Source organism: Mustelus asterias, chromosome 19 (assembly GCF_964213995.1).
Source record: "Mustelus asterias chromosome 19, sMusAst1.hap1.1, whole genome shotgun sequence".
NCBI lineage: Eukaryota > Metazoa > Chordata > Chondrichthyes > Carcharhiniformes > Triakidae > Mustelus > Mustelus asterias.
The window spans coordinates 7589593-7615362 of record NC_135819.1 but is presented as its reverse complement, the minus strand read 5'-3'; the positions used below and the strand labels follow the sequence as shown (position 1 = coordinate 7615362).

Genomic DNA, 25770 nt, shown 5'->3' with positions numbered 1-25770 from the left:
TTGCATCAATGACCCTCCCCCATGAAGCCCCCAATGAATGTTCACAGTAAGAAGTCTCACAACACCAGGTTAAAGTCCAGCAGGCTTATTTGGTATCATGAGCTTTCAGAGCGCTGCTCCTTCATCAGGTGAGCCCACCTGATGAAGGAGCAGCGCTCCGAAGGCTCGTGCTACCAAATATGAATGTGCGTTGACGGCCACTACAGCCACTGCTACTGGCCCTGCAAAACCTATGTGGACTCACTTCCAGTGCGATGCAAGTGCTGCCTTCTGGATCTTGGCACACGACTGCTTTCTCCTCAATGCAGCCATCGACCTTTGGCCATCACACATAACTATGCACCACCTCTTTCATCCGCACCACCCCTGGGTGCCTTTGGTGCAATTGCTTCAACACCTTCCTCCTCAAGGACTGGGGAATGACGATCCGCATATCCCACAGTCAACGATCTTCCTGCGCTGGCAATTTCCACTGTTGACTTAAATATGGTCTCAGTTCTGGAGCCTTCAGTTGACTTGTCCACCCCTTGTGGACCGGATTGACTACTTGACTCAGTATGGGATCGTTTTTTGTCACTTGTTTCACTTTAGCAGCTGTAATTGGTAGCTTATCATCTTGTGCAAAGTACATGATCTGGATAACCTCATCTGGGATCTCTTTTTGACATGGCAACAGCAGTCTGGATAACGCATCCGCATTTGATGTTGCTCTGACTGTCGATAGTGGATTTCATATGAATGGTCTGACAATATAAACGCCCATCACTTCAACCGAGCTGCGGCCATAGATGGAGGTCCCAAAATCTTGGTCTGCTGTCTGTGGTCCATCAGCAAGACAAACTTCCTGCTGTACAGGTAGTGGTGGAACTTGGTCACGCCAAAAATGATGCCCAATGCCTTCGAGAGTGAACATCCCATGGGATATCACCTCTCCTACCATACAGTGACGCATCACAGGTCAGATGTCGAGGTAACTTGTGGTTGAAATGGACTAAGACACTGGACTCCTTCAATACTTTTTCGCTGCTTGGTAAGCCTTTTCACACTCCGGCGCCCACAGCCACATCTTCCCCTTCATCAACAACCAGCAGAGGCACAAACTTGCCATAATAATTTGAGTCCCAGGAAAGACCTCAGCTGGGACACATTTTCCAGTCTCGGCGCCTCCATTATGACTGCTACCTGCTTTGGTGCTATATGCAACCCTTCACCATCGATAACATGACCTAAGTACTCGACTAAGTCCTTAAAAAACTTACACTTGTCTTTCCTAATCTGCAGTCCATGTTCCTGCAATCTCTTCAACATCTCTTCTAAGTTCCGCAAATGTTCTTTGTCTGTGGAACCCGTCACCAGGATGTCATCCAAGTAACATTGGACTCCTGAGAGACCATTCAAAATCTGATCCATTGCTCTTTGTTTAATATGGTCTAACCCTTTTGGGTGATGATGGTTAATGGTGGCTGAGAGCTTTCGGCCACCCCCACCTGCAAATACACTCGTGAGAGATCTATTTTGGTAAACTTCTGACCACCAGCAAGGCCACTAAATAAGTCTTCAATAAGGGGCGATGGATATTGATCCGCACATAAGTCAGAGTTCACGCTGACTTTAAAATCCCCACAGAGCTTCACTGATCCGTCAGTCTTCATGACAAGAATGGTGGGTGTGCCCACTCACTCTTGGCCACTGGTTCCAATACCCCCAAACATACTAATCTCTCGAGCTCAGCCTCCACCTTGGGTCTAATTGGGTCCGCAACTCCACTTTCCTGCCTGTTCTCCATAACCCCTAACTCTCCTAAAATGTTTCTATCTCAAATATCTCAGGCAATGATTCAAAATTCAAAACATTCACCACCCTCCAAGAAGTAATTTGTCTCATTGCCATCTTATATGAGCAATTCCTTATTCTAACGCTGTGCCCTGTAGTTCCAGATTGTATCACAAGGTTAAAGATAGTGAAGGTCGAGGTCTCGGAGACATCTAAACACAAGGATGACAATTTTAAAATTTGTGTCTAGTCTTGATTTCATCTGTTTGCGCAATTGATTTTAATTCTTTCACAGGATATGGGCATCGCATTGCACATGGCACACATTATGTAATTAGTTCAGTCACAACAGGTGTAGATTAGGCTTCATGTCAGCTAGTGGAAAAGCCAGTTGCTTTCACAGAGCTCTTTTGTTACCAGTGCCGACCCCATCTGGATACCACAGTCCAGGTGACTATCCAATGTTTGTGGAAATTAAAGTCAAATTTTAACCACAATAATTCAAAAATAGACCAACAATACAGAGGATTGTCAGTAATGAGCTGTCTTTACAGTTAGTACATTAATTACCATGAATAATCTTTAACACTGCAATGAGCAGTGTCCCTCAGTAACAATATTAACACCAAGATCTTTGAAATTTCTCAAAGAAAGGGAATGTAATCATTTTATTTGTAAAATCCGTTTGTAGTTTTTCCATCAGGATATGGATCAAGTTCAAGGTGTTCACTTCCATTGGGGATCTGTGGATTGTTGTTGGGTTTTGCTTTGTATACTTTATATAATCCTCTTTTATGGCCTCTACATTTCCAGTACAAGATAAAGGCTGTGATTATGATGAATGATAATATTCCTGCCATCACTACACCTGGTATACATGTTTCACCTATGAAAACATTCAAAAACATAGTTAATCAAATCTTTGGCACTCCCAGGGCAATATATATATATGACAAAGCAAAGCAAAATCTGTTACAAACAATGTTTTTTTTAATAGAATGTCTATTGTGCTATATTCACTCTTCCCCATTTCTCAACTTCAGCTCCTTTCATTTTTCCCACACCACAGGGCACGTCTGATTTTTATGGAGGACAGTTCTAGGTCCCTATCTTTTTACCATACACATCTACAGGAATGATCTGTTAGTGATGCAGATCAATTTCTCTCTGTAGAGCTTCAACCTTAGTGATGTCAATATTGCCTCCATTTTCTTCCCTGGCATGGGGGATAAGAGTTTATATTTAGAACAGAGAATAATAGGAAAAGGTGTGGGTGGGGGAGGGGAGTGGGGGGTCGGGGGGGGGGGTCGGGGGGGGGTGCTAAGAGGTGTTGGTAGCCATGTTATTGTCTTTCCGCCCCCTCCCCCCTCTTTTTGGAAGTTTTTGTTTAGGCTTTTCTATTTCAATCACAAACCTGATTCACAGGTGTTCAAATTTTTAATCTCTCCCAATTTGTCACTTGATCAAATCATACTTTAGTTCCCACATTTGTAGGCAAGATGGTTTCCTAGAGCTGTATGTTGAGGAACCAACTAGGGAATGCGCTATTTTAGATCGAGTATTGTGCAATGAAAAAAGGTTGATTAATAATGTTGTTGTAAAGGAGCCTTTAGGAAAGAGTGATCATAATAGGATAGAATTTTACATTAAGTTTTAAAGTGAAGTAGTTCAATCAGAGACTCAGGTCTTAAGTCTAAAGAAAGGAAACTATGAACGTATGCTGGGCATATTAGCTATGGTAGATTGGGAAACTATTTTTCAAAGCACGATGGCAGACAGGCAATGGCTAATATTTAAAGAACCAATACATAGGCCGGAATTCTCCAGCTGTTCATGCCCCACTGTCACTGCCAGCAAGAATGGAGAATTTGGCCCTCAGCGGATGCATTGGTTATAACTTTCCAAAAATCCTTGGATTCTGGAGAAGTACCGGAGGATTGAAAAACTACCAATGTGACACCCCTATTCAAGAAGGGAGGGAGGCAAAAAGCGGGTAACTATAGTGTGACTAACCTAACATCTAACATGAGAAAAATGTTGGAATGAATTATTAAGAAAGCAATGGCTGCACGTTTGGAAATCATAATCTAATCAAGCAGAGTTAGCATGGCTTCATGAAAGGGAAATCACGTCTGATCAATTTGTCAGAGTTTTTCAAAGACGTCTCAACCAGAGTGGATAGAGGGGAACCAGTAGATGTATTGTATTTGGACTTCCAGAAGGCGTTCGACAAGGTACCTCACAAAAGGTTAAGTTACAAGGTAAGAGCCTATGGTATTGCAGGTAGTATATTGGTATGGATAGAGAATTGGCTGATGGGCAGGAAACAGCGAGTGGGGATAAGGGGTTCTTTTTCAGGTTGGTGACCTGTAACCAGTGGAGTTCCACAGGGATCAGTGCTGGGACTGCGTCTGTTTACAATATATATTACTGACTTGGAGGAAGGAAGCGAATGTATTGCAGCCAAATTTGCAGACAACATAAAAATTGGTGAAAAAGCAAGTTGCGAGGGTGATACAAACAGTTTCCAAAGAGATATTGATAGGTTAAAGAGGGGCTTAGGAGAACTAGGAGGGGACACGAGAAGTCCTTGGCGGGTCGGATCAAGAAAAACCCCAAGGCTTTTTACTCTTATGTGAGGAATAAAAGAATGACCAGGGTGAGGTTAGGGCCGGTCAAGGACAGTAGTGGGAACTTGTGTATGGAGTCAGTAGAGATAGGCGAGGTGATGAATGAATACTTTTCTTCAGTGTTCACCAAGGAGAGGGGCCATGTTTTTGAGGAAGAGAAGGTGTTACAGGCTAATAGGCTGGAGGAAATAGATGTTCGGAGGGAGGATAAACTGAAGGTCGATAAGTCCCCTGGGCCTGATGAAATGTATCCTAGGATTCTTTGGGAGGCAAGGGATGAGATTGCGGAGCCTTTGGCTTTGATCTTTGGGTCCTCGCTGTCCACGGGGATGGTGCCAGAGGACTGGAGAATGGCGAATGTTGTTCCTCTGTTTAAGAAAGGGAATAGAAATGACCCTGGTAATTATAGACCGGTTAGTCTTACTTCGGTTGTTGGTAAATTGATGGAAAAGGTCCTTAGAGATGGGATTTACGACCATTTAGAAAGATGCGGATTAATCTGGGATAGTCAGCACGGATTCGTGAAGGGCAAGTCGGGCCTCACAAATTTGATAGAATTTTTTGAGGAGGTAACTAAGTGTGTTGATGAAGGTAGGGCAGTTGATGTCATATACATGGATTTTAGTAAGGCGTTTGATAAGGTCCCCCATGGTCGGCTTATGATGAAAGCGAGGAGGTGTGGGATAGAGGGAAAGTTGGCTGATTGGATAGGTAACTGGCTGTCTGATCGAAGACAGAGGGTGGTGGTGGATGGAAAATTTTCGGATTGGAGGCAGGTTGCTAGCGGAGTGCCGTAGGGATCAGTGCTTGGTCCTCTGCTCTTTGTGATTTTTATTAATGACTTAGAGGAGGGGGCTGAAGGGTGGATCAGTAAATTTGCTGATGACACCAAGATTGGTGGAGTAGTGGATGAGGTGGAGGGCTGTTGTAGGCTGCAAAGAGACATAGATAGGACGCAAAGCTGGGCTGAAAAATGGCAAATGGAGTTTAACCCTGATAAATGTGAGGTGATTCATTTTGGTAGGACTAATTTAAATGTGGATTACAGGGTCAAAGGTAGGGTTCTGAAGACTGTGGAGGAACAGAGAGATCTTGGGGTTCATATCCACAGATCTCTAAAGGTTGCCACTCAAGTGGATAGAGCTGTGAAGAAGGCCTATAGTGTGTTAGCTTTTATTAACAGGGGGTTGGAGTTTAAGAGCCGTGGGGTGATGCTGCAACTGTACAGGACCTTGGTGAGACCACATTTGGAATATTGTGTGCAGTTCTGGTCACCTCACTATAAGAAGGATGTGGAAGCGCTGGAAAGAGTGCAAAGGGGATTTACCAGGATGCTGCCTGGTTTGGAGGGTAGGTCTTATGAGGAAAGGTTGAGGGAGCTAGGGCTGTTCTCTCTCGAGTGGAGGAGGCTGAGGGGAGACCTAATAGAGGTTTATAAAATGATGAAGGGGATAGATAGAGTGAACGTTCAAAGACTATTTCCTCGGGTGGATGGAGCTATTACAAGGGGACATAACTATAGGGTTCGTGGTGGGAGATACAGGAAGGATATCAGAGGTAGGGTCTTTACGCAAAGAGTGGTTGGGGTGTGGAATGGACTGCCTGCAGTGATAGTGGAGTCAGACACTTTAGGAACATTTAAGCGGTTATTGGATAGGCACATGGAGTGCACCAGGATGATAGGGAGTGGGATAGCTTGATCTTGGTTTCAGATAAAGCTCGGCACAACATCGTGGGCCGAAGGGCCTGTTCTGTGCTGTACTGTTCTATGTTCTATGTTAAGTAAGTGAATAAAATGATGGTAAATGGAATATAATGGGGGAAAATGTGAAGTTGTTCATTTTGGAAGGGAGAACAAAAGAACAGAGTATTATTTAAATGGAAAAAAACTGCAGAAAGCTGCAACACAAAGGGACTCATGCACAAAACACAGAAAGCTAGCACACAGGTACAGCAGGTATCAGGAAGACTAATGGAATGTTGGCCTTTATTTCAAGGGGGTTGGAGTGTAAGAGTCGGGAAGTCTTGCTGCAGCTGTACAAGGTACTGGTGAGACCACATCTGGAGCACTGTGAGCAGTTTTGATCCCCTTATTTAAGGAGAGATATTATTTCATTGGAGACAGTTCAGAGAAGGTTCACCAGAATGGTCTCTGATATGGAGGGATTGTCGAATGAGGAAAGGTTAAACAGGTTGGGACTCTACTCATTGGAATTTAGAAGAATGAGAGGTGATCTCACTGAAACATATGGGATTCTTAAGGGGCTTGGCAGGGTAAATACTGAGAGGATGTTTCCCCTCATGTGAGGGTCTAGGACCAGAGGGCATAAACTCAGAATAAAGGGGTGCCAATTTAAGACTGAGATGAGGAGGAATTTCTTCTCTCAGAGGGCGGAGAGTCTTTGGAACTCCTTGCCACAGAGAGCTGTGGGGGTATAGTCACTGTGTATATTTAAGGCTGAGATAGATAGATTTTTGATCAGTGAGGGAATCGAGGGTTACGGGGCATGGGTAGGAACGTGGACATGAGGAATGTCAGATTGGCCGTGATCCTAGTGAATAGCAGAACAGGCTCGAGGGACCAAATGGCCTCCTCATGCTCTTATGGTCTAATGGTCTTATTCTAGCCTGAATAATTGTTTCTAGAAGCTTTCCCACCACCAAAGTTAAACTGCCTGGTCTGTAATCGTTGAGCTTATTCTTACAAGCATTTGTGAACAAGAGCATAATGTCTGTAATTCATCAGTCCTCTGGCACTTCCCACGAATCGAGAGAGTACAGCAAAATTTGGCCAATGACCCCACAACTTTCCCTCTCGCTTTCTTCAATATCCTTTGATGCATCTCATCCAGTCCTGGTGCCTTATCAATTTTGAATCTTCCCAGTGACAGAATTTCATCATCTGTCACCCTGACTTGGGTAGCATCTGCTTCCAGATGAGTGATTTCCCTGAATTCTTACTGACTTCAGTTTTTGCTATGGCTCACTGATGCCACATTCAGTCAAATACTTCCTCAATGTCAAAGTCTGTGGGTGGGGCTTTCCGACTGTGTTTGCTCCAAAACCAAAAAATCCTGTCCGAGGTCAACAGACCTTTGCATGTCCCCAGCCCGCTCCAATTTCCTTGGAGGGCGGGATGGGAAAATTCCTCCCAAGTATCTCTGGTTTCATTTTTCACTGATTTCAATCGCCTCTCCCCTCACTGTGAGAATTGAAGACCAGCAATGCACTGCAGCTCATTGAGTTACCAACACCCTGCCCCATGTACCACAGCTCACTGAGCTGCCAACACCCTGCCCCGTGTACCACAGCTCACTGAGCTGTCAACACCCTGCCCCATGTACCACAGCTCACTGAGCTGCCAACATCCTGCCCCATGTACCACAGCTCACTGAGCTGCCAACACCCTGCCCCATGTACCACAGCTCACTGAGCTGCCAACACCCTGCCCCATGTACCACAGCTCACTGAGCTGCCAACACCCTGCCCCGTGTACCACAGCTCACTGAGCTGCCAACACCCTGCCCCATGTACCACAGCTCACTGAGCTGTCAACACGCTGCCCCATGTACCACAGCTCACTGAGTTACCAACACCCTGCCCCGTGTACCACAGCTCACTGAGCTGTCAACACCCTGCCCCATGTACCACAGCTCACTGAGTTACCAACACCCTGCCCCGTGTACCACAGCTCACTGAGTTACCAACACCCTGCCCCATGTACCACAGCTCACTGTGCTGCCAACACCCTGCCCCGTGTACTGGCAGTGTGTGGGTTCACAGCTGTACCTCCTCTCTTGCGGTGTTACTGCCCGGGCAGTCTGGGCAAACACAGAGCCGGAGGAAGGTGTTTCTACACAAAAAGGAACAGGAAGTGTCACTCTGAACCACTTGTACTAATGTCCCAGAGGCCAGTCACAGAGCAACATTGTTAGAATCAGCGAGTTTGTCCATTTGCCTCTTCATCAGCAAGGATGGAGTGGAACAGGAGTCTTCAACACAATGGCCGGAATTTTACCGGCCCACCTGCCAGGGGAATCGGAGCAGGCGAGGGGTGGAGTGTGGGAAGGTCCGTTGACCTCGGGCAGGATTTGATGGTTTCAGGATGGGTAAGGCTGTAAAAACTCAGCCAATGAATAAAGAGAAGTTCCTAAACCAATGTGACACTCAGGATTGGGTTGGAGGAACTGAAATGCTTTTTCAATCCTCAAAAGCTGAAGAACTGATACAGATTCGATACATTAACTGTATTTCACTCTCCACAGACGCTGCCAGACCTGCTGAGAATTTCCATCAATTTCTGCTTTTCTCTCAAAAGATTAATTATTTATCCTTTGAATTCTGATCAATATTACAAACTGACCTGTGACCCTGATGTCCACTTCCTTCTCATCAATTCCATATGGATTGGTAGCTGTACATTTATAAATTCCTTGATGTCCTGATGTTGTGTGGGAAATACGGAGAATTCCAGGAGGAGCAATCTCAACGTTGCTGCCATTACCGGGATCTTCCCATTTTAATGTAGGTGTGGGATTTCCATTGGAATTGCAGATCAGTGTAACCTCATCACCTTTACTGACATTTACTGGAAATCCTGACACAGTTTTGTTATTTACTGAAATGGTTGTGTCTCCTGGTTTAGCTGGAAATGAAATAAAAAGATTAAAATACCCAGTCACACTCGCAGAGTCAATGATGCAGTTTTAGACTGGCTGAGTGCCCAAACTTAACCACATATTCATCTTCTAAGAACCATTTCAAAACAGCTAAACGTTTCAGTTGCAGCTTTCAGTGCTGTCACTGCCTGAAAATGACTCCTTGGCCTCGGTTCTTTTGTATAGTCAAATAGTGTTTTTGTGTAAATGTAAGTCCTCGGAATTGGAAGTCCCTTCACCAAAATTTCTTTCTGTACAAGATCCAACAACACTACACAGAGTGCTCCCAGTCTGCATCCGGAGTGTCAGAGGAACTGACACTCTTTTTTAAATACAGAGCATGGGGCTTCCTGATTGGACCATCAATTTGGCCCTTTATCAGGGAGTTCATATTCAAGCAGGCCCACCTCAATTGCCTGGTTAAAATCATTACAGTAAATACAAAATCAACATGGCAGCCACTGGGCTGAATCTTCTGGTCCTTCCTGCCGGCTGAATCTTCTGGTCCCCCCGCTGCCAGGGCGGGTTTCCCAGTGGCGCACTGGCATACAATACAAAACGTGATTGACGTCGGCAGGATTGGCCGCTGGCCAATGACAAGCCACCTCTGCCACTGGAAAACTGTAGAGATTTGCATTCTAATCAGTATTCTGTAATTTGATTTCTGTGTCTGTTTGCACTGTTTGAGAACAGATAACCACTCCATCTGACGAAGGGGCAGCGCTCCGAAAGCTTATGGTATTTGCTACCAAATAAACCTGTTGGACTTTAACCTGGTGTTGTGAGACTTCTTACTGGAAAACAGGCCATGGGGGTTCACTGAAAATCGGATTGCTTAAAAACATCACAATGCTCAGAATAAAGGAAGATTCAAATGTTACATTTCCTGTAATATGTTACTCACATGAAATGACTGCACTTACAGTGAATGAATGCTTTCTTCTATATTCATTGGTGACTGTGCTCTTGAACAGACCACCCTGCTGCATTGATACTAATGGGATGTGGAGAATCTCTCTGCTGAGTATCTTTCCATCTTTGGTCCAGAACGTCTGGGGAACTGGAGGCAGAAATCTCCCATCTGGGACTAAATCCCATGGCGGTGACAGATGTGTTTCCCACTGTGGGGAATCACGGGAGACCATACCATGCCTTACAACCCCCAACCTTGTTTGTTATGAATCTGGGGGTTTAGCGCCATGTTCTGTGGCGGGGCGGGCTTGATTGCACACATCCCTCCTTCATATCTGGGTGCCCTTTTGAAAAGGCAGCCAACATCACTGACCCACCATCGAAGAAAGAAGGTGGATCTCCAGGAATACACTGAGGTTGGACGATGGAATCCCTCGATGACACTGAAGATGGACGATCCACCTAATAGATGCTCTCCCCACCCAATGCTGTGTTGTTCCAGGGTTCAGGGTCATTGACGGCCTCTGTGTTAATTCTGGAGGCAGCCCCAGGCATTCTTCAGGTAAGTTCCAACTTCTGTACGCTACATTGTTCCAGACATGTTCTGGACTAGTGTACTTTCCTACTGATGTCACAGAGAATCAAGCATGGGGGAGAATTCTAGTCAGGTCTTTAACTGCATCCATTATCTGGATGTATATCAGTTTCACACTGGCCATGAGCAAGTTTCGGCATCCGCCCTGGTGAACTCCGGTAAAAGATACCCTAGGGGATTCATGTCAGCATAAAACTGATTTCTGGGCCTGGGAAAATCCCACCCTGGATTCCCACAGTATTCTAAATGTGGCCTCAATGGTACCTTGTACAGTTGCAGCAACACCTCCGTATCTTTATACTCCAGCCCCCTTGAAATAAAAGACAGCATTCATTTGCCTTCCTTATTACCTTCTGCACCTGTAGGCTAGCTTTCTGGGTTTCATGCACAAGGACACCCAAGGACAAGGACACTTTGTGCTACAGATTTTCTGCCCATTTATTTAACCTATCAATATCTCTGTTAGCTATTTATTTCCTCCTTATATCCTGCCCTCCCTCCCACCATTGTATTGTAAAGGGAAAAATACAAGGGAGCACACTTTAAAATGGCTGCCTGGCACATAACGGGTTAACTGGGAAAGAAGCCAGAAAGCAGACACAGGCTCCCGCTGTTCAGAAATCACTTTAAATCAAAACCTAACAGACAAGCCATTCCCAAATCACAGACAGTGACTCATAGCAAACAAACACCTCAGGAAGCCAAGCCAAGGGTCAAGACATCTTTTAAGATCAGGAAAACCCGAAACAAAGAGCTTAGATTAACGTTAGGGAAGCAGGAAAATATGAATGCGAGGAAACCAATTAGCACCTGAATGAGACGAAACTGACCATTGACAGATACAGACATGAGGAAATGTACCCATTCATATTATGTTAAATGTCTATACCTGCTTGTACTCGCTTAAACATGAAGGGATGTACCCATTCATAAAATGTTAAATGTCTATACCTGCTTGTACTCACTTAAACGATGTGATAATGTTCGAATCACCGGTTTACCTATTGTGTAAAGGGTATAAAAATGAACCGCTCCCGACATACTAGTGAGAAAAGGTGTTCTACGAACAATGTGCCTTCACTCCCAGAGCTCCGTTTAATAAATCGTATTTTCTGAATCTCGAAGTCTGACTACTAGTGGATTTTTCCCACAACAATTGGCGTAGTCGGCAGGATCCTATTACTGGTGAGACCGATTGGCCACGGTCGCAACCGGGGTAGAGATCGCGGAATCTGTAAGAGTCGGACTGGATCAGAAAATACGGTTTATAAGGGGGAAATATTTGTACTGTGTATTTGTGATAGTATTTGTTATAGTGATAAGTACTAACTGCTGATAGTAATAAATAACTGTGATTTGTGCTGATCGACAAAAGGACAAGGTAGTGCCTGTCTCAAAACCTCTGCCTTAGACTGGCTATTAAGAGCAGAAATCTGCCACGTGAAGGTGAGGAATTGAAGTGAGTGAGAGACACCAAGGGCACTAAAGGATTGTGAAGCACAAAAGGGCAGAAGTCGGTTTAACATCACCCTCTGTAGTGGCGAACAGACGCAGAGTTGCCAGCTGATTGCCTGAAAGTATTGAGAAGTTGAGAACTGTACTGTCAATGTTGTGAAAAGCGGGGCGGAACAGGAGTTTGATCAACTCTGACCTAAACTGGACTCCGGTGGAGAAGCACATTGCCGAAGTGGTAATCGTGGAAGCTGTGAGTATAACTTGAAACCCTGTAACGGCAGTGAAACACGGTGTGAGAATAGTAAAAGTGGCCGGGGGTAGTGAAGTCCCTACGGTAGTTAGCACACTTTACTAAAGAATAATCGTGGCCGGGGTTAGTGAAATCTGCGAAATGGCAGATAGTGAAGTTAAAAGGGGATCTGCAGGTTCCCTAATTGAAATCTACATGACAGACAGGAAGGAGTTAATAAAGAGAATGCAAAAGGATGGCTGGGATACTTCTCAAACCTTAGAGCAGCAGAGAAAGTGGATAGATAAAGAAAAAAGAAACAGAACGAAGAAAATAGGAATAATGTTAACAGATCAGTTAGCAGGTCTAATTGAACAAGTAGTTGCCTCTATGAGGAAATGGAGGGAAGATAAAGAAAGAATTAGAGAATTAGAATCCCGAGTGAGGGAACTGGAAAAACAAAATCAGGTTTTAGAAAGGCAATGGGGAGGAGAAACTGATCCTCTACCTTCTTATGAGTCTACCCAGCAAGGACCAACCGCTCCCTCAGAAGAATGGGAACAGCTGGAACACAACTTAGCGCCCATAACTAGAGGGGGGACAGCAGCGCGACCAAAGGCAAATTATAAACCCTTTACCCCAGGTGAGAGACAGCAGATAATGGCTTCCCTGGGCAAATTACAAACTAGAAGCGCAAACACTACATTCTGGGAAGAATTAGACACAATCTGGGTCGGACATCAATTACACCTAAGAGACGTACACCAGCTGGTCAGGGCAGCCTGTCCAGCGGATAAGTGGAGGCAGGTAGCAGGGGGACCCGTTGCCCCTATAGCACAGGATTATAATGGGGGACGGTGGACACATGTAATTCCCCTAACAGCAGAGATAGATGCCCAACAGGCACCCTTCTTACAGTTTAAAGAAGAAATTCAGAGGGTCTTAGGGATTGCTCCCACTAACTGGAGCAGAATTACCACCACAAGGCAACTAAAGGGAGAAGGAGCCTCTGAGTACGGGGAACGACTGTTCCGGATATACCAAGAGTGCTCAGGACAAGGGAATCCAGGGCGAGGAGATCGAGCGTTCATCCAGGCTTTTAAGGATGGACTCTCTAGTTCTCACCAGGTCATCCTAAAAATGGGAGTGATTATGTCCCAAGATTACGATGAATTGGTAGAATGGGCTAGTGGCATACCTGGAGATGGATAGGAGAGATCTTAGTTTTTGTATTTCAGTGTGTTTGTGAGATCTGGTAGCTTGTCGAATGTAGGTGGTTGTTGTTGTATTAGATTGAGAGCAGGGAGCTGCAGAAGCCTGTTTGTTCCTGTGGAATGTCTGTTGCAGGCAGTGGGTGCAGTGCATTGCACCTTGGTTTAGCCTCAGGGGGGCTGGGGGAGCGTTAAAACTGTTAAAGATTAAAGTGATAAGATTCCTTGAATTTACTTCTGTTTTGAGTTAATTACAGTTTGGAAGAAAGAAGAATAAAAGCGACTGTCTTAATCAACGTTCTGTATTCTCTTTGAATGTTTTATACTCATCCCAGTTTGAAATGATAAGTTTGAATGAAAAAGGATGTGCTGTGGAATGACTTTTGGAAGCTTCCATGTGTGTCTGTGTGTGTTTAAACAAAGTGGTTGCGTGGATGTTTTGTTGTTGTTTGCTTTAATGTTTTAATGTTAAGAAAGGATTTAAACCTTGGAAGGAAGCATGTGCTCTTTCCTTTGTCTTGAAGTAGAAATTATAAGAGTTAGTTGAGGAGTTAAGAGAAGAAAATAAGTTATTTTGTGGAAAGGTAGAAAAGCAGGAACAAAAGACTGAGGTAAACATATTGTCTATGAGTCAGTTTAAAGTATATCAAGTCAGTGAAATACAGTATTAATCGCAGAATATCGCGATTTACGAACGTCAGATAGTTTAGTATTCTGAACTAGTTAAAATTATGTATTGCCGTCGGAATTTCATGTGCCATTTATTGTTCAAGGTTTGCCAAATATAAAAACACTGCAAAGCTGAAAACCTAGCCAGTTAAGAAGCCAAAATGTTCCTAATCAAATAACTGGTATGTATTGTACCTACTTTGATTTTGAGTCGGCGCCTGTTATTTTTCCTAGAGTGTGGGGGTTTTGATCTGGAGCTCAGTTTAAAAATGGAAACGGCTTGAATTAAAAGGGTTTGGATATCACGGTTACGATGTGTAAAGTGGTATGATACAACTGCCGCTTGATTATTTTTAGTATACAGTATAGCACTGCCATATAGACACAAGAATAACATCAAATCCTGAAAAGCCTTAACCAACTTTATATTCATATACTATATTGTGTATTGATAAAGACATAATTATTTTGTGAAGTACTGTGGTGCGGCGCTTGCACGCAAACAAATGATCAAATTAGAGATAATGTAAGAGTACATCATATAAAGATCGGAACTGTATGGCATGTGATTTTAATGGGGAAAGCGATGTCTTTTGATAAGATTATATACAAATGAAACTGCAGCCAAATAAAAAAGGCCAGTACAAAGTGTTATTTAATTCACACTAAGCTTTCTATGGAAGGGGGATATATAGTTAAAATGTATAATGCACTAGCTAAAGCCATACAAACATCAGGGAGAAGGTGGACAGAGGCATTGCCCACTATTTTAAAGAAATTAAGAGCGACCACAAACCGGACAACCAGATTAACCCCTTATGAACTAATGACAGGACGGGTGATGCAATTACCAGAAAGCATCATAACAGGTGGGACCGATGTCGGTCCACTAAAAGATAAAATCAAGAGATAGGTTCTGGACCTGAGCACCCAGCTAAAAGGGATGCGCAAATTGGTAAGAGATAATCAGGAAATAAAAGACGCAGAGAGAATGCTGGAAATGCTCCCTGACGTCCCAACAGTGGGAAGTCGCGTCCTAGTGAAAACACTACCTGACAAACCAGGGTTTGCACCAGAAGTGGAATGGGCCATATGAAATTATAATTAGTGGGGACACCTGTGCCTGTATAGACATAAGAGGGAAAGGTGTCTGGAAGCACTGGACGCAGCTGAAATTACACAAAGGAGATAAGTAGCTAAATTGATGAACTAACAGAACTGCTTTCCTCAACACAGGCAAAGACTGCAAACAAGAGCCGGCGTGCGCGGGTTAATAAATAAAATAACTTGTAAAAAATTGAATTATAGTGTTAAGTTTTATGACTGTTGCGGATATGTATGTAATCACGTATGTAACTGTATTATTTTGTGTTGTGGCAACTGTAAATTTGACTGGGCTGGAAGATAATTTGTTTTACAAAGCTCACATACATTTACACGGGAATCGAACTGTATGTTACCCATTAACACAATCTGTAGAAGCCCTATTTGTAGCCACCCCTGGGTGGACCCCTCATCAGAGACACCCTGTAAGGGACAAATTGGCAAATATAAAAGAGGTTTACAGGGGAGATGTGTGGGACTTGTAAACCCCACAGATCCTACATGCGGGGGGTCCCAAAAGGAGGGAGGAAAAGCTTGCCCAGATACTGCAAGCTATCCGCTTTGTTTCACGGGGCAGGGATGGGGATGTGCCTATGCCTTAGTCCCCAAGAATGATTCTTGTGTACAGACACAGTGTGTCCGTCAACATTGTCGGATTAACAAGGGACAGATTACTTGTATTTGTGATGAACGGAAATGTTTAAATATAACCGCGGGAAGACAGCTTATTTGCGGGCAATATAATGGAACTCACGTAAGCTCAGCCAAATGGACATACCCCTTTGATACTTACCAGTTGGTGGGATCAAACGGGAAGCCAAATAAACTGAACAATTGGCAGTATGAGCAAACTCATAATCAGGACACTAAATGTTACCGGGCTAAGAAGGGGTATGTATTCCTCTTCAATAGTACCTACATGACAGAAACACCAAACCTCCCAAACTGTTTTGCGGTAGGAACAATCGGGCCACTGACTGTTTCATGCCCTCAGAAGGGGTACATTCGGAGGAGAATAGTAACCCGGGCTATTAGCAGAGAATTCTGCGCTGACTGGGAAGCCCCGGGTACACTGGGATCCTCACTGGGGTATGGGTTCCTCGGAGCTTTATCTCTAGGGGGGTCAGCCGGGGTAATTGGAGCAAAGAATAGAAACCATATTGTTTGTGGACTAACAATCCTGGGAAACAGCACTTCAAAAGCATTGGAGGCTGTTAACCAAGAAATGGCTGAACTAAGATTGTATGCTCAGCAGACACGATACGCAGTGGACTACCAGTTAGCACAACAAGGGGGAGTATGTGCAATCATAGGCAACAAATGCATAACCCATGTCACAGATGAGTCTTACAATATTACACAGGTCATCAATGACATCAGGACGCAACTTGATAACTTTAGACAGGGACCCAAGAGAGGAAGTAGTTGGCTGGCATGGCTGGTGGGAGAGTCCTGGGAATCGTACCTGTTACATGGATTGGTCATACTCATTGTCATTATACTTGTCTGTTGTCTGACTGTGGGATGCCTTAAAGTCTGTTTTAAAATAATGTTGACAAGAATTGTGCCAGGAGCCAGTGTGTACATCGAAGAAGAGCCCCTAATGAAGATCCCCGAAGACGTCAGAAGAACTGAAGATACTGGAAGAAATGAAGACATCAAAAGATGCAAAGAAGGAGAGAAGAACGAAGACCTGTATATGTGAATGTATGATTGTTGGTCTGGGGATTGTCCAAGCTATAATCCGACCAAAAAAAGGGACTGTAAGGGGAAAGATACAAGGGAGCACACTTTAAAATGGCTGCCTGGCACATAAAGGGTTAACTGGGAAAGAAGCCAGAAAGCAGACACAGGCTCCCGCTGTTCAGAAATCACTTTAAATCAAAACCTAACAGACAAGCCATTCCCAAATCACAGACAGTGACTCATAGCAAACAAACACCTCAGGAAGCCAAGCCAAGGGTCAAGACATCTTTTAAGATCAGGAAAACCCGAAACAAAGAGCTTAGATTAACCTCAGGAAAAGCGGGAAAATATGAATGCGAGGAAACCAATTAGCACCTGAATGAGACGAAACTGACCATTGATAGATACAGACATGAGGAAATGTACCCATTCATATTATGTTAAATGTCTATGCCTGTTTGTACTCACTTAAACGATGTGATAATGTTCGAATCACCGGTTTACCCATTGTGTAAAGGGTATAAAAATGAACCGCTCCCGACATACTAGTGAGAAAAGGTGTTCTACGAACAATGTGCCTTAACTCCCGGAGCTCCGTTTCATAAATCGTATTTTCTGAATCTCGAAGTCTGACTACTAGTGGATTTTTCCCACAACAGTATCATGGGAACCTTTGCAAGGATTCAGAGAAGGGAAATTAAGAACAAGAGGAAAAAACAGTAAGAAGAATAAGGAAAGTGACGGGCAGAGAAATCAAGGGCCAGAGTCAGATAAGGACCGAATAAAAACTAGTAGGAAGGGGAAAAGAAATGTTAAAAGTGCCCACCTTCAGGTTTTGTACCTGAATGCTTGGAGCATTTGAAACAAAATGGATGAATTAGTTGCACAGATAGATGTAAAGAGGTATGATATTGTTGACATTACAGAGACGTGACTCCAAGGTGAGTAAGGATGGGAACTAAACATTGAGGGCTATTCAGACAGACAGAAAGGAAAAGGTGGTGGAGTTGCATTGTTGATCAAAGATGACATTGATACGATATTGAGGAATGATATTAGCATAGATGATGTGGAATCTGTATGGGCCGAGTTAAGAAACAACAAGGGGCAAAAAACATTGGTGAGGGTGGTTTACAGACTACCAAACTGTCATGGTAATGTTGGTGTGGTGAACCATAGCTGGTTATCACTATGGGTACTTGTACATATGTTACTCTTGTTACTGTTGGGGTTAGGGTTGGGGTGTTCCACCTGTTGGTATTGTTCTGTGGTACACTCCGTTTGGCTCCACCTTCCTATAGGAGTATAAAGGTCACTGCACTTCCTAGTGACCCTTTAGTCTGGGATTGTATTGTTAAGCAGTATGCTCTATTCTTGTTGCTAATAAAAGCCTTTATTCCCGGGTACGATCTAGCCTCCCGAGTGGATTAATCGCGCATCAGTTGGGAAAAGCACTAGACAGGAAATCAGAGAAGCATGTGTTAAAGGAACATCTGTGATTATGGGCGACTTTAATCTGCATATAGATTGGGAGAGTCAAATCAGTTACAGTACAATAGAGGAGGAATTTCTGGAGTGTATACGGGATGGTTTTCTGGAGCAATACATTGAGGAACCAACAAGGGAGCAGACCATCTTGGGCTGGGTGTTGTGCAATGAGAAAGGATTAGTTGGCAATCTAGTTGTGAGAGAACTCTTGGGTACGAGTGACCATAATATGGTAGAATTCTTTATCAAGGTGGATAATGATGTAGTTGATTCTGAGACCAGGGTCCTGAATCTCAATAAAGGTAACTATGATGGAGTACAATATAAAGGAGTACAATATAAAGGCAAAGGCTCTTAGTACTGTAGAGGATCAGAAGGACCTTGGGGTCCGGGTCCATAGGGCTCTAAAATCGGCCCCGCAGGTGGAGGAGGTGGTTAAGAAGGCGTATGGTGTGCTGGCCTTTATTAATCGAGGGATTGAGTTCAGGAGTCCGGGGATAATGGTGCAGCTATATAAGACCCTCGTCAGACCCCACTTGGAGTACTGTGCTCAGTTCTGGTCGCCTCATTACAGGAAGGATGTGGAAAAGATTGAAAGGGTGCAGAGGAGATTTACAAGGATATTGCCTGGATTGTGTGGCATGCCTTATGAGGATAGGCTGAGGGAGCTCGGTCTTTTCACCTTGGAGGGACGTAGGATGAGAGGAGACCTAATAGAGGCATATAAGATGTTGAGAGGCATAGATCAGGTGGACTCTCAGAGGCTTTTTCCCAGGGTGGAAATGGCTGCTACAAGATGACACAGGTTTAAGGTGCTGGGGGGTAGGTACAGGGGAGATGTTAGGGGGAAGTTTTTCACACAGAGGATGGTGGGCGAGTGGAATCGGCTGCCATCAGTGGTGGTGGAGGCAAACTCAATAGGGTCTTTTAAGAGACTCCTGGATGAGTACATGGGACTTAATAGGATGGAGGGTTATAGGTAGGCCTAAAAGGTAGGGATATGTTCGGCACAACTTGTGGGGCCGAAGGGCCTGTTTTGTGCTGTAGTTTTTCTATGTTTCTATGATGGTCTGAGGCATGAATTGGCCATGATGGACTGGGAAACATGATCGAAAGAAAAGACAATGGACAGGCAATGGCAGGCATTTAAAGAACAAATAGAACATAGAACATAAAACAGTACAGCACAGAACAGGCCCTTCGGCCCACGATGTTGTGCCGAGCTTTATCTGAAACCAAGATCAAGCTATCCCACTCCCTATCATCCTGGTGTGCTCCATGTGCCTATCCAATACCCGCTTAAATGTTCCTAAAGTGTCTGACTCCACTATCACTGCAGGCAGTCCATTCCACACCCCAACCACTCTCTGCGTAAAGAACCTACCTCTGATATCCTTCCTGTATCTCCCACCACGAACCCTATAGTTATGCCCCTTTGTAATAGCTCCATCCACCCGAGGAAATAGTCTTTGAACGTTCACTCTATCTATCCCCTTCATCATTTTATAAACCTCTATTAAGTCTCCCCTCAGCCTCCTCCGCTCCAGAGAGAACAGCCCCAGCTCCCTCAACCTTTCCTCATAAGACCTACCCTCCAAACCAGGCAGCATCCTGGTAAATCTCCTCTGCACTCTTTCCAGCACTTCCACATCCTTCTTATAGTGAGGTGACCAGAACTGCACACAATATTCCAAATGTGGTCTCACCAAGGTCCTGTACAGTTGCAGCATAACCCCACGGCTCTTAAACTCCAACCCCCTGTTAATAAAAGCTAACATACTATAGGCCTTCTTCACAGCTCTGTCCACTTGAGTGGCAACCTTTAGAGATCTGTGGATATGGATCCCACGATCTCTCTGTTCCTCCACAGTCTTCAGAACCCAACCTTTGACCCTGTAATCCACATTTAAATTAGTCCTACCAAAATGAATCACCTCACATTTATCAGGGTTAAACTCCATTTGCCATTTTTCAGCCCAGCTTTGCGTCCTATCTATGTCTCTTTGCAGCATACAACAGCCCTCCACCTCATCCACTACTCCACCAATCTTGGTGTCATCAGCAAATTTACTGATCCACCCTTCAGCCCCCTCCTCTAAGTCATTAATAAAAATCACAAAGAGCAGAGGACCAAGCACTGATCCCTGCGGCACTCCGCTAGCAACCTGCCTCCAATCCGAAAATTTTCCATCCACCACCACCCTCTGTCTTCGATCAGACAGCCAGTTACCTATCCAATCAGCCAACTTTCCCTCTATCCCACACCTCCTCACTTTCATCATAAGCCGACCATGGGGGACCTTATCAAACGCCTTACTAAAATCCATGTATATGACATAGGTGAACTCCAGAAATTGTTTATTCCTGTTTGGCGCAAGAATGGTAAGTTAACTGTGGCCAAACCATGGCTTACAAGGGAAATTAGTGATAGTACTAGATTCAAAGAAGAAGCATACAAATAGCAAAAAAAAATCAATAGACTTGAGCACTGCGGGCAGTTTAACATTCAGCAAAGGCAGACCAATGGTTTTAAGAAGGGGAAAATAGAATATGAAAGTAAGCTAGTGGGGAACATAAAATCTGACTGTAAAAATTTGTAAAGAGGAAAAGATTGACAAAAACAAAAGTAGGCCTCATACATTCAGAAACAGGGAAATTCATAATGGGGAACAAAGAAATGGCTGAGGAACTAAATTTGTACCTTGTTTCTGTTTCCATAAATGATGACATGAACAACATACCAGAAATTCTGAGAAACACAAGTTTTAGTGAGGAGCTGAAAGTATGAGTAGAGAAATGGTTTTGGGGAAGTTAATGGGATTGAAGGTGGATAAATCTCCAGGGTCTGATAATATTCATCCCGGAGTACTTAAAGAAATGGCCTCAGAAATGGTAAATCCATTGGTGGTCATTTTCCAAAATTCTTTGGACTCTGGAATGGTTCCTACAGATTGGAACAGATGTATCCTGCTAATCAAAAAGGGAGGTAGAGGGAAAACAGGGAACTATAGATTAGTGAGCCTACCATCGGTAGTCGGGAAGTTGCTAGAGTCCATTATCAAGGTTTCCATAGCACAGCATTTGGAAAGCAGTGGTATAATCAGACAAAGTCAGCATGGATTTGTGAAAGGAAACTCATGCTTGACAAATCTACTAGAAATCTTTGAGGATTTAACTGGTAGAATTGACAAGGGAGAACTGGTGGATGTGGTTTATTTAGCTTTTTAGAAAGCTTTCAACATGGTCTCACATAGAAAATTACTATGTAAAATTAAAGCACATGGGATTATGGGTAGTGTCTTGAGATGGTTAGCAGATAGGAAGCAAAGAGTTGGAATAAATGGGTCTATTACCGACTGGCAGGCAGTGACTAGTGAGGTTCCGCAGGGATCTATGCTAGAACCCCAACAGTTCACATTATATATTAACAACTTGGACAAGGGAATTAAATGTATGGTCTCCAAATTTGCAGATGATACAAAGTTGGGTGGGTGGGTGAGCTGTGAGGAGGATGCAAAGATGCTTCAGCATGATTTGGACAGGTTGAGTGAGTGGGCGTATGCATGACAGATACAGTATAACGTAGATAAATGTGAGGTTATCCACTTTGGTAGCAAAAATAGGAAGACAGATTATTATTTGAATGGTGTAAATTGAGAAAGCTGGATACTCAGAGAGACCTGGGTGTCCTCGTGCATCAGTCTCTGAAAATAAGCTTCAGGCTCAGCAAGCAGTGAAGAAGGAAAATGGTATGTTGGCCTTTATAGCGTTCAACCATGCAGTTGAGTATAGGGATGTTTTGCTGCAATGAAACAGGGCATTGGTGAGGCCACATCTGAGGCCCTATTTTACCATTTTGATTCTAAGTGCTGGGCAGACTTGAAACTGGGAGTGTTTCAGATCCGACTTTTAGATCTGTTCAAAGGTGCCCCCATACGCACTCTGCCTGCAAAAATATCAGCACAAGCCTGTGGGCGGAGCTTAACGCGCCCAAACCCCTACAGCTCCAACCGGAACCTCCAACCGTGCATGGGCAGAAAAAAATGATAGAATGCGGCTCCCTACCACATCCCTCCGGGGCCGGATGATGTCTCCCTCTGGCCACCACAGACATTGCCCCATCTCCAAAACATTACTGACCCCCTTATCCCCCCACCTCCTCCGCCACCCAGACCGATCGTGGCCCCTTCCCATTTCCCCTCCACTGATCTCAGGCAGAGTGACAGCGGACCCCTCCTTCCCCCTCTCCCCCACCGATCTCAAACTGAGAGCCGTTGGACGCTCGGCACTTACCTCCTCACTAACTGGAGCGCCCAAATTGGACTTTTGTGGAGCACCAATTCTGCATGGTTGAACGCGGTGGTAAAGAGGGAAGTGCCAGTAAGGTTGGGCATGCAGCTCATTCAGTCAATTTAAATGCATGCAAATGTTTTGGGCGTGGTCCCAATAGCAGCCATTTTCAGGCTTTGGTAAAGGGGGAACCGGCACGGAGGCGGGTGCGGATCATGCTCCTCGTCTCACGCCCGACTTTACCAAGTTTTCACGCCCAAAAATGGGTGCAACACGATGGTAAAATCGGGCCCCTGGAGTTTTGTGAGCAGTTTGGGTCTGAGGAAGGATATCCTTGCTACAGAGGGAGTGCAGCAAAGGTTTACCAGGCTGATTCCTGGGATGGCAGGTCTGTCATATGAGGAGAGACTAAACTGGTTAGGATTATATTCACTGGAGCTTAGAAGAGTGAGAGGGGATCTCATAGAAACTTATAAAATTCTAACAGGGTTAGACTGGTAGATTCAGAAAGAATGTTCCCAATGGTGGGGGAATCTAGAACTAGGGGTCATAGTTTGAGGATAAGGGGCAAACCTTTTAGAACTGAGGTGAGGAGAAATTCCTTCACCCAGAGAGTGATGAATGTGTGGAATTCACTACCACAGAAAATAATTGAGGCCAAAACATTGTGTGATTTCAAGAAGAAATTAGATATAGCTCTTGGGGCTAAAGGGATCAAGGAATATGGGGGGAAGGTGGGATCCGGGTATTGAATTTGATGACCAGTCATGATAATGCATAACAGTTACCTGCAGTAGCACTCACACCTGGAGTTGCCATTGTTCGATATTTATAACACTGAAAGATATGTTATACAGATCTGTTAGTGCCAGCCAAGCTGTGGAACTGTTTTCTGTTTTTGAAGTCAGCCTTGTGTAAGCCAGCAGCTCCATTACAGATCCACTGGGTGGCATTGTATAATAAATTTCCAACAGAGCCTCTCACTGCAATTCAGAAAATGGCTATTTCAAACTTCCATTTCCCCAAAGACTGGATCCCACCTGAACAAAATGGTGGGCCCCGCAGATATTGCATCTTTAATATCAGCACAATGAAAAATGGGAACCAAGAGTGTACCAGGCATAGATTCCATTCACTTCATATTTCCCCAACACTATACTCCACAATGAACTCAGGAATATACATTACCTCATGTCAGGAATATACATCACCACATGGTCAGAACATTGAATACAGGAGTTGGGACGTCTTGTTGAAGTTGTACAAGACATTGGTAAGGCCACACTTGGAATACTGTGTACAGTTCTGGTCACCCTATTATAGAAAGAATATTACGAAACTAGAAAAAGTGCAGAAACGATTTACTAGGATACTACCGGGACTTGATGGATTGAGTTATAAGGAGAGGCTGGATAGACTGGGACTCTTTTCTCTGGAGCGTAGGAGGCTGAGGGGTGATCTTATAGAGGTCTATAAAATAATGAGGGGCGTAGATCAGCTAGATAGTCAATATCTTTTCCCAAAGGTGGGGAGTCTAAAACTGGAGGGCATAGGTTTAAGGTGAGAGGGGAGAGATACAAAAGGGTCCAGAGGGGCAATCTTTTCACACAGAGAGGGTGGTGAGTGTCTGGAACAAGCTGCCAGAGGTAGTAGTAGAGGCGGGTACAATTTTGTCTTTTAAAAAGCATTTAGACAGTGTGGTAAACCACTGTTAGCTTATTGCCTGTGTGTGTGTGACATGCCTGGACATGCCCCTGCCGGCCCTGCCTGGAACTCCTCCCCCCCTGGTCCAGGTATAAAGGTGACTGCTCCCCACCCCCTGCCTCAGTCTCTGGACCAGTTCATCGGCATGGGTGTGCTCCAAGTCTTTTGCTAATAAAAGCCTATTTGTTCTTGCATACAAACTAGTCTTTGCTTGATTGACGGTGCATCAGACAGTTACATGGGTAAGATGGGTGCAGAGGGATATGGGCCAAATGTGGGTAATTGGGACTAGCTTAGGGGTTTAAAAAAAGGGCGGCATGGACAAGTTGGGCTGAAGGGCCTGTTTCCATGCTGTAAACCTCTATGACCTCTCTCTGCTCCTGACGGGAATTCCACATTTCAGCATGAGCTCAAATTCCCAGTGATTCTCCACTTCTCTGCTGCACTCCCATTGACAAACCCCTGAACCCACTTCACCCATCTCAGGCCAGCGTATCTTAGATTTATTACAAACTCAAATTAGATGAAACATTAGAAGAGCAATAAGCTGCAGAGGACTGGAAGAGGCAAATCGCACAGGAATAACGAATATTCCGGAAATAGGAGGGATCGGAGAGTGAGGTAATCTAAAATTGGAGGGAATTCTCCTGCCATTCACGCCAGCGTGATTCTCCAGCACACTGGCAGTGTACCCCCTCCCACTGGACACGCCCCTGCGTGTGTCACTGCGGCGTGGGGTAACGTCAATGGGCAATCCCATTGTCAGCAGCAGGCCCAGAGAATCCTGCCACCAGCAAACAGTGCGCCACCTCCCGCTGCTGAGAAACATGCACTGGGAGGCCAGAGAATCCCCCCCCACCCCCGGCCCCGGCCCTGCCACCGCAAGCTTTGGAGCATACATGCTCATTTATAAAGCATGGTAAATAAGGTTGGTGAGCTACATGGAGAAGAAACATAGAAAAACTACAGCACAAAACAGGCCCTTCGGCCCCTCAAGTTGTGCCGAACATATCCCTACCTTTTAGGCCTACCTATAACCCTCCATCCTATTAAGTCCCATGTACTCATCCAGGGGTCCCTTAAAAGACCCTATTGAGTTTGCCTCCACCACCACTGACGGCAGCCGATTCCACTCGCCCTCCACCCTCTGTGTGAAAAACTTCCCCCGAACATTTCCCCTGTACCTACCCCTGATGCGCGATATAACTCACGAGGCTAGAGATGCTCGAGGAAATAAAGGCTTTTATTGACTACTACAATAGAGCTACCATATATAATACACGATCCCAGACTGAGGGGTCCCAGACAGAGCAGTGACCTTTATACCTCTCCCAGGAGGCGGAGCCCGACTGGGATGTACCATAAT

The 25770-nt window shown here is 44.6% G+C and overlaps 1 protein-coding gene across 1 annotated transcript in view; it reads right to left on the bottom strand.

Moving 5' to 3' along the window:
* Positions 1 to 1627: 1627 nt before the first annotated feature.
* Positions 1628 to 25770, bottom strand: part of LOC144507727 (intercellular adhesion molecule 1-like) — a 45258-nt gene continuing 21115 nt past the window's right edge. Inside the window, exons 6-7 of the mRNA XM_078234976.1 lie at positions 8767 to 9048; positions 1628 to 2659 (exon numbers count right to left, since the gene is read on the bottom strand). Coding sequence (XP_078091102.1) covers positions 2442 to 2659; positions 8767 to 9048 — 500 coding nt within the window. The 3' untranslated portion in view covers positions 1628 to 2441. The remainder of the gene's footprint in view (positions 2660 to 8766; positions 9049 to 25770) is intronic.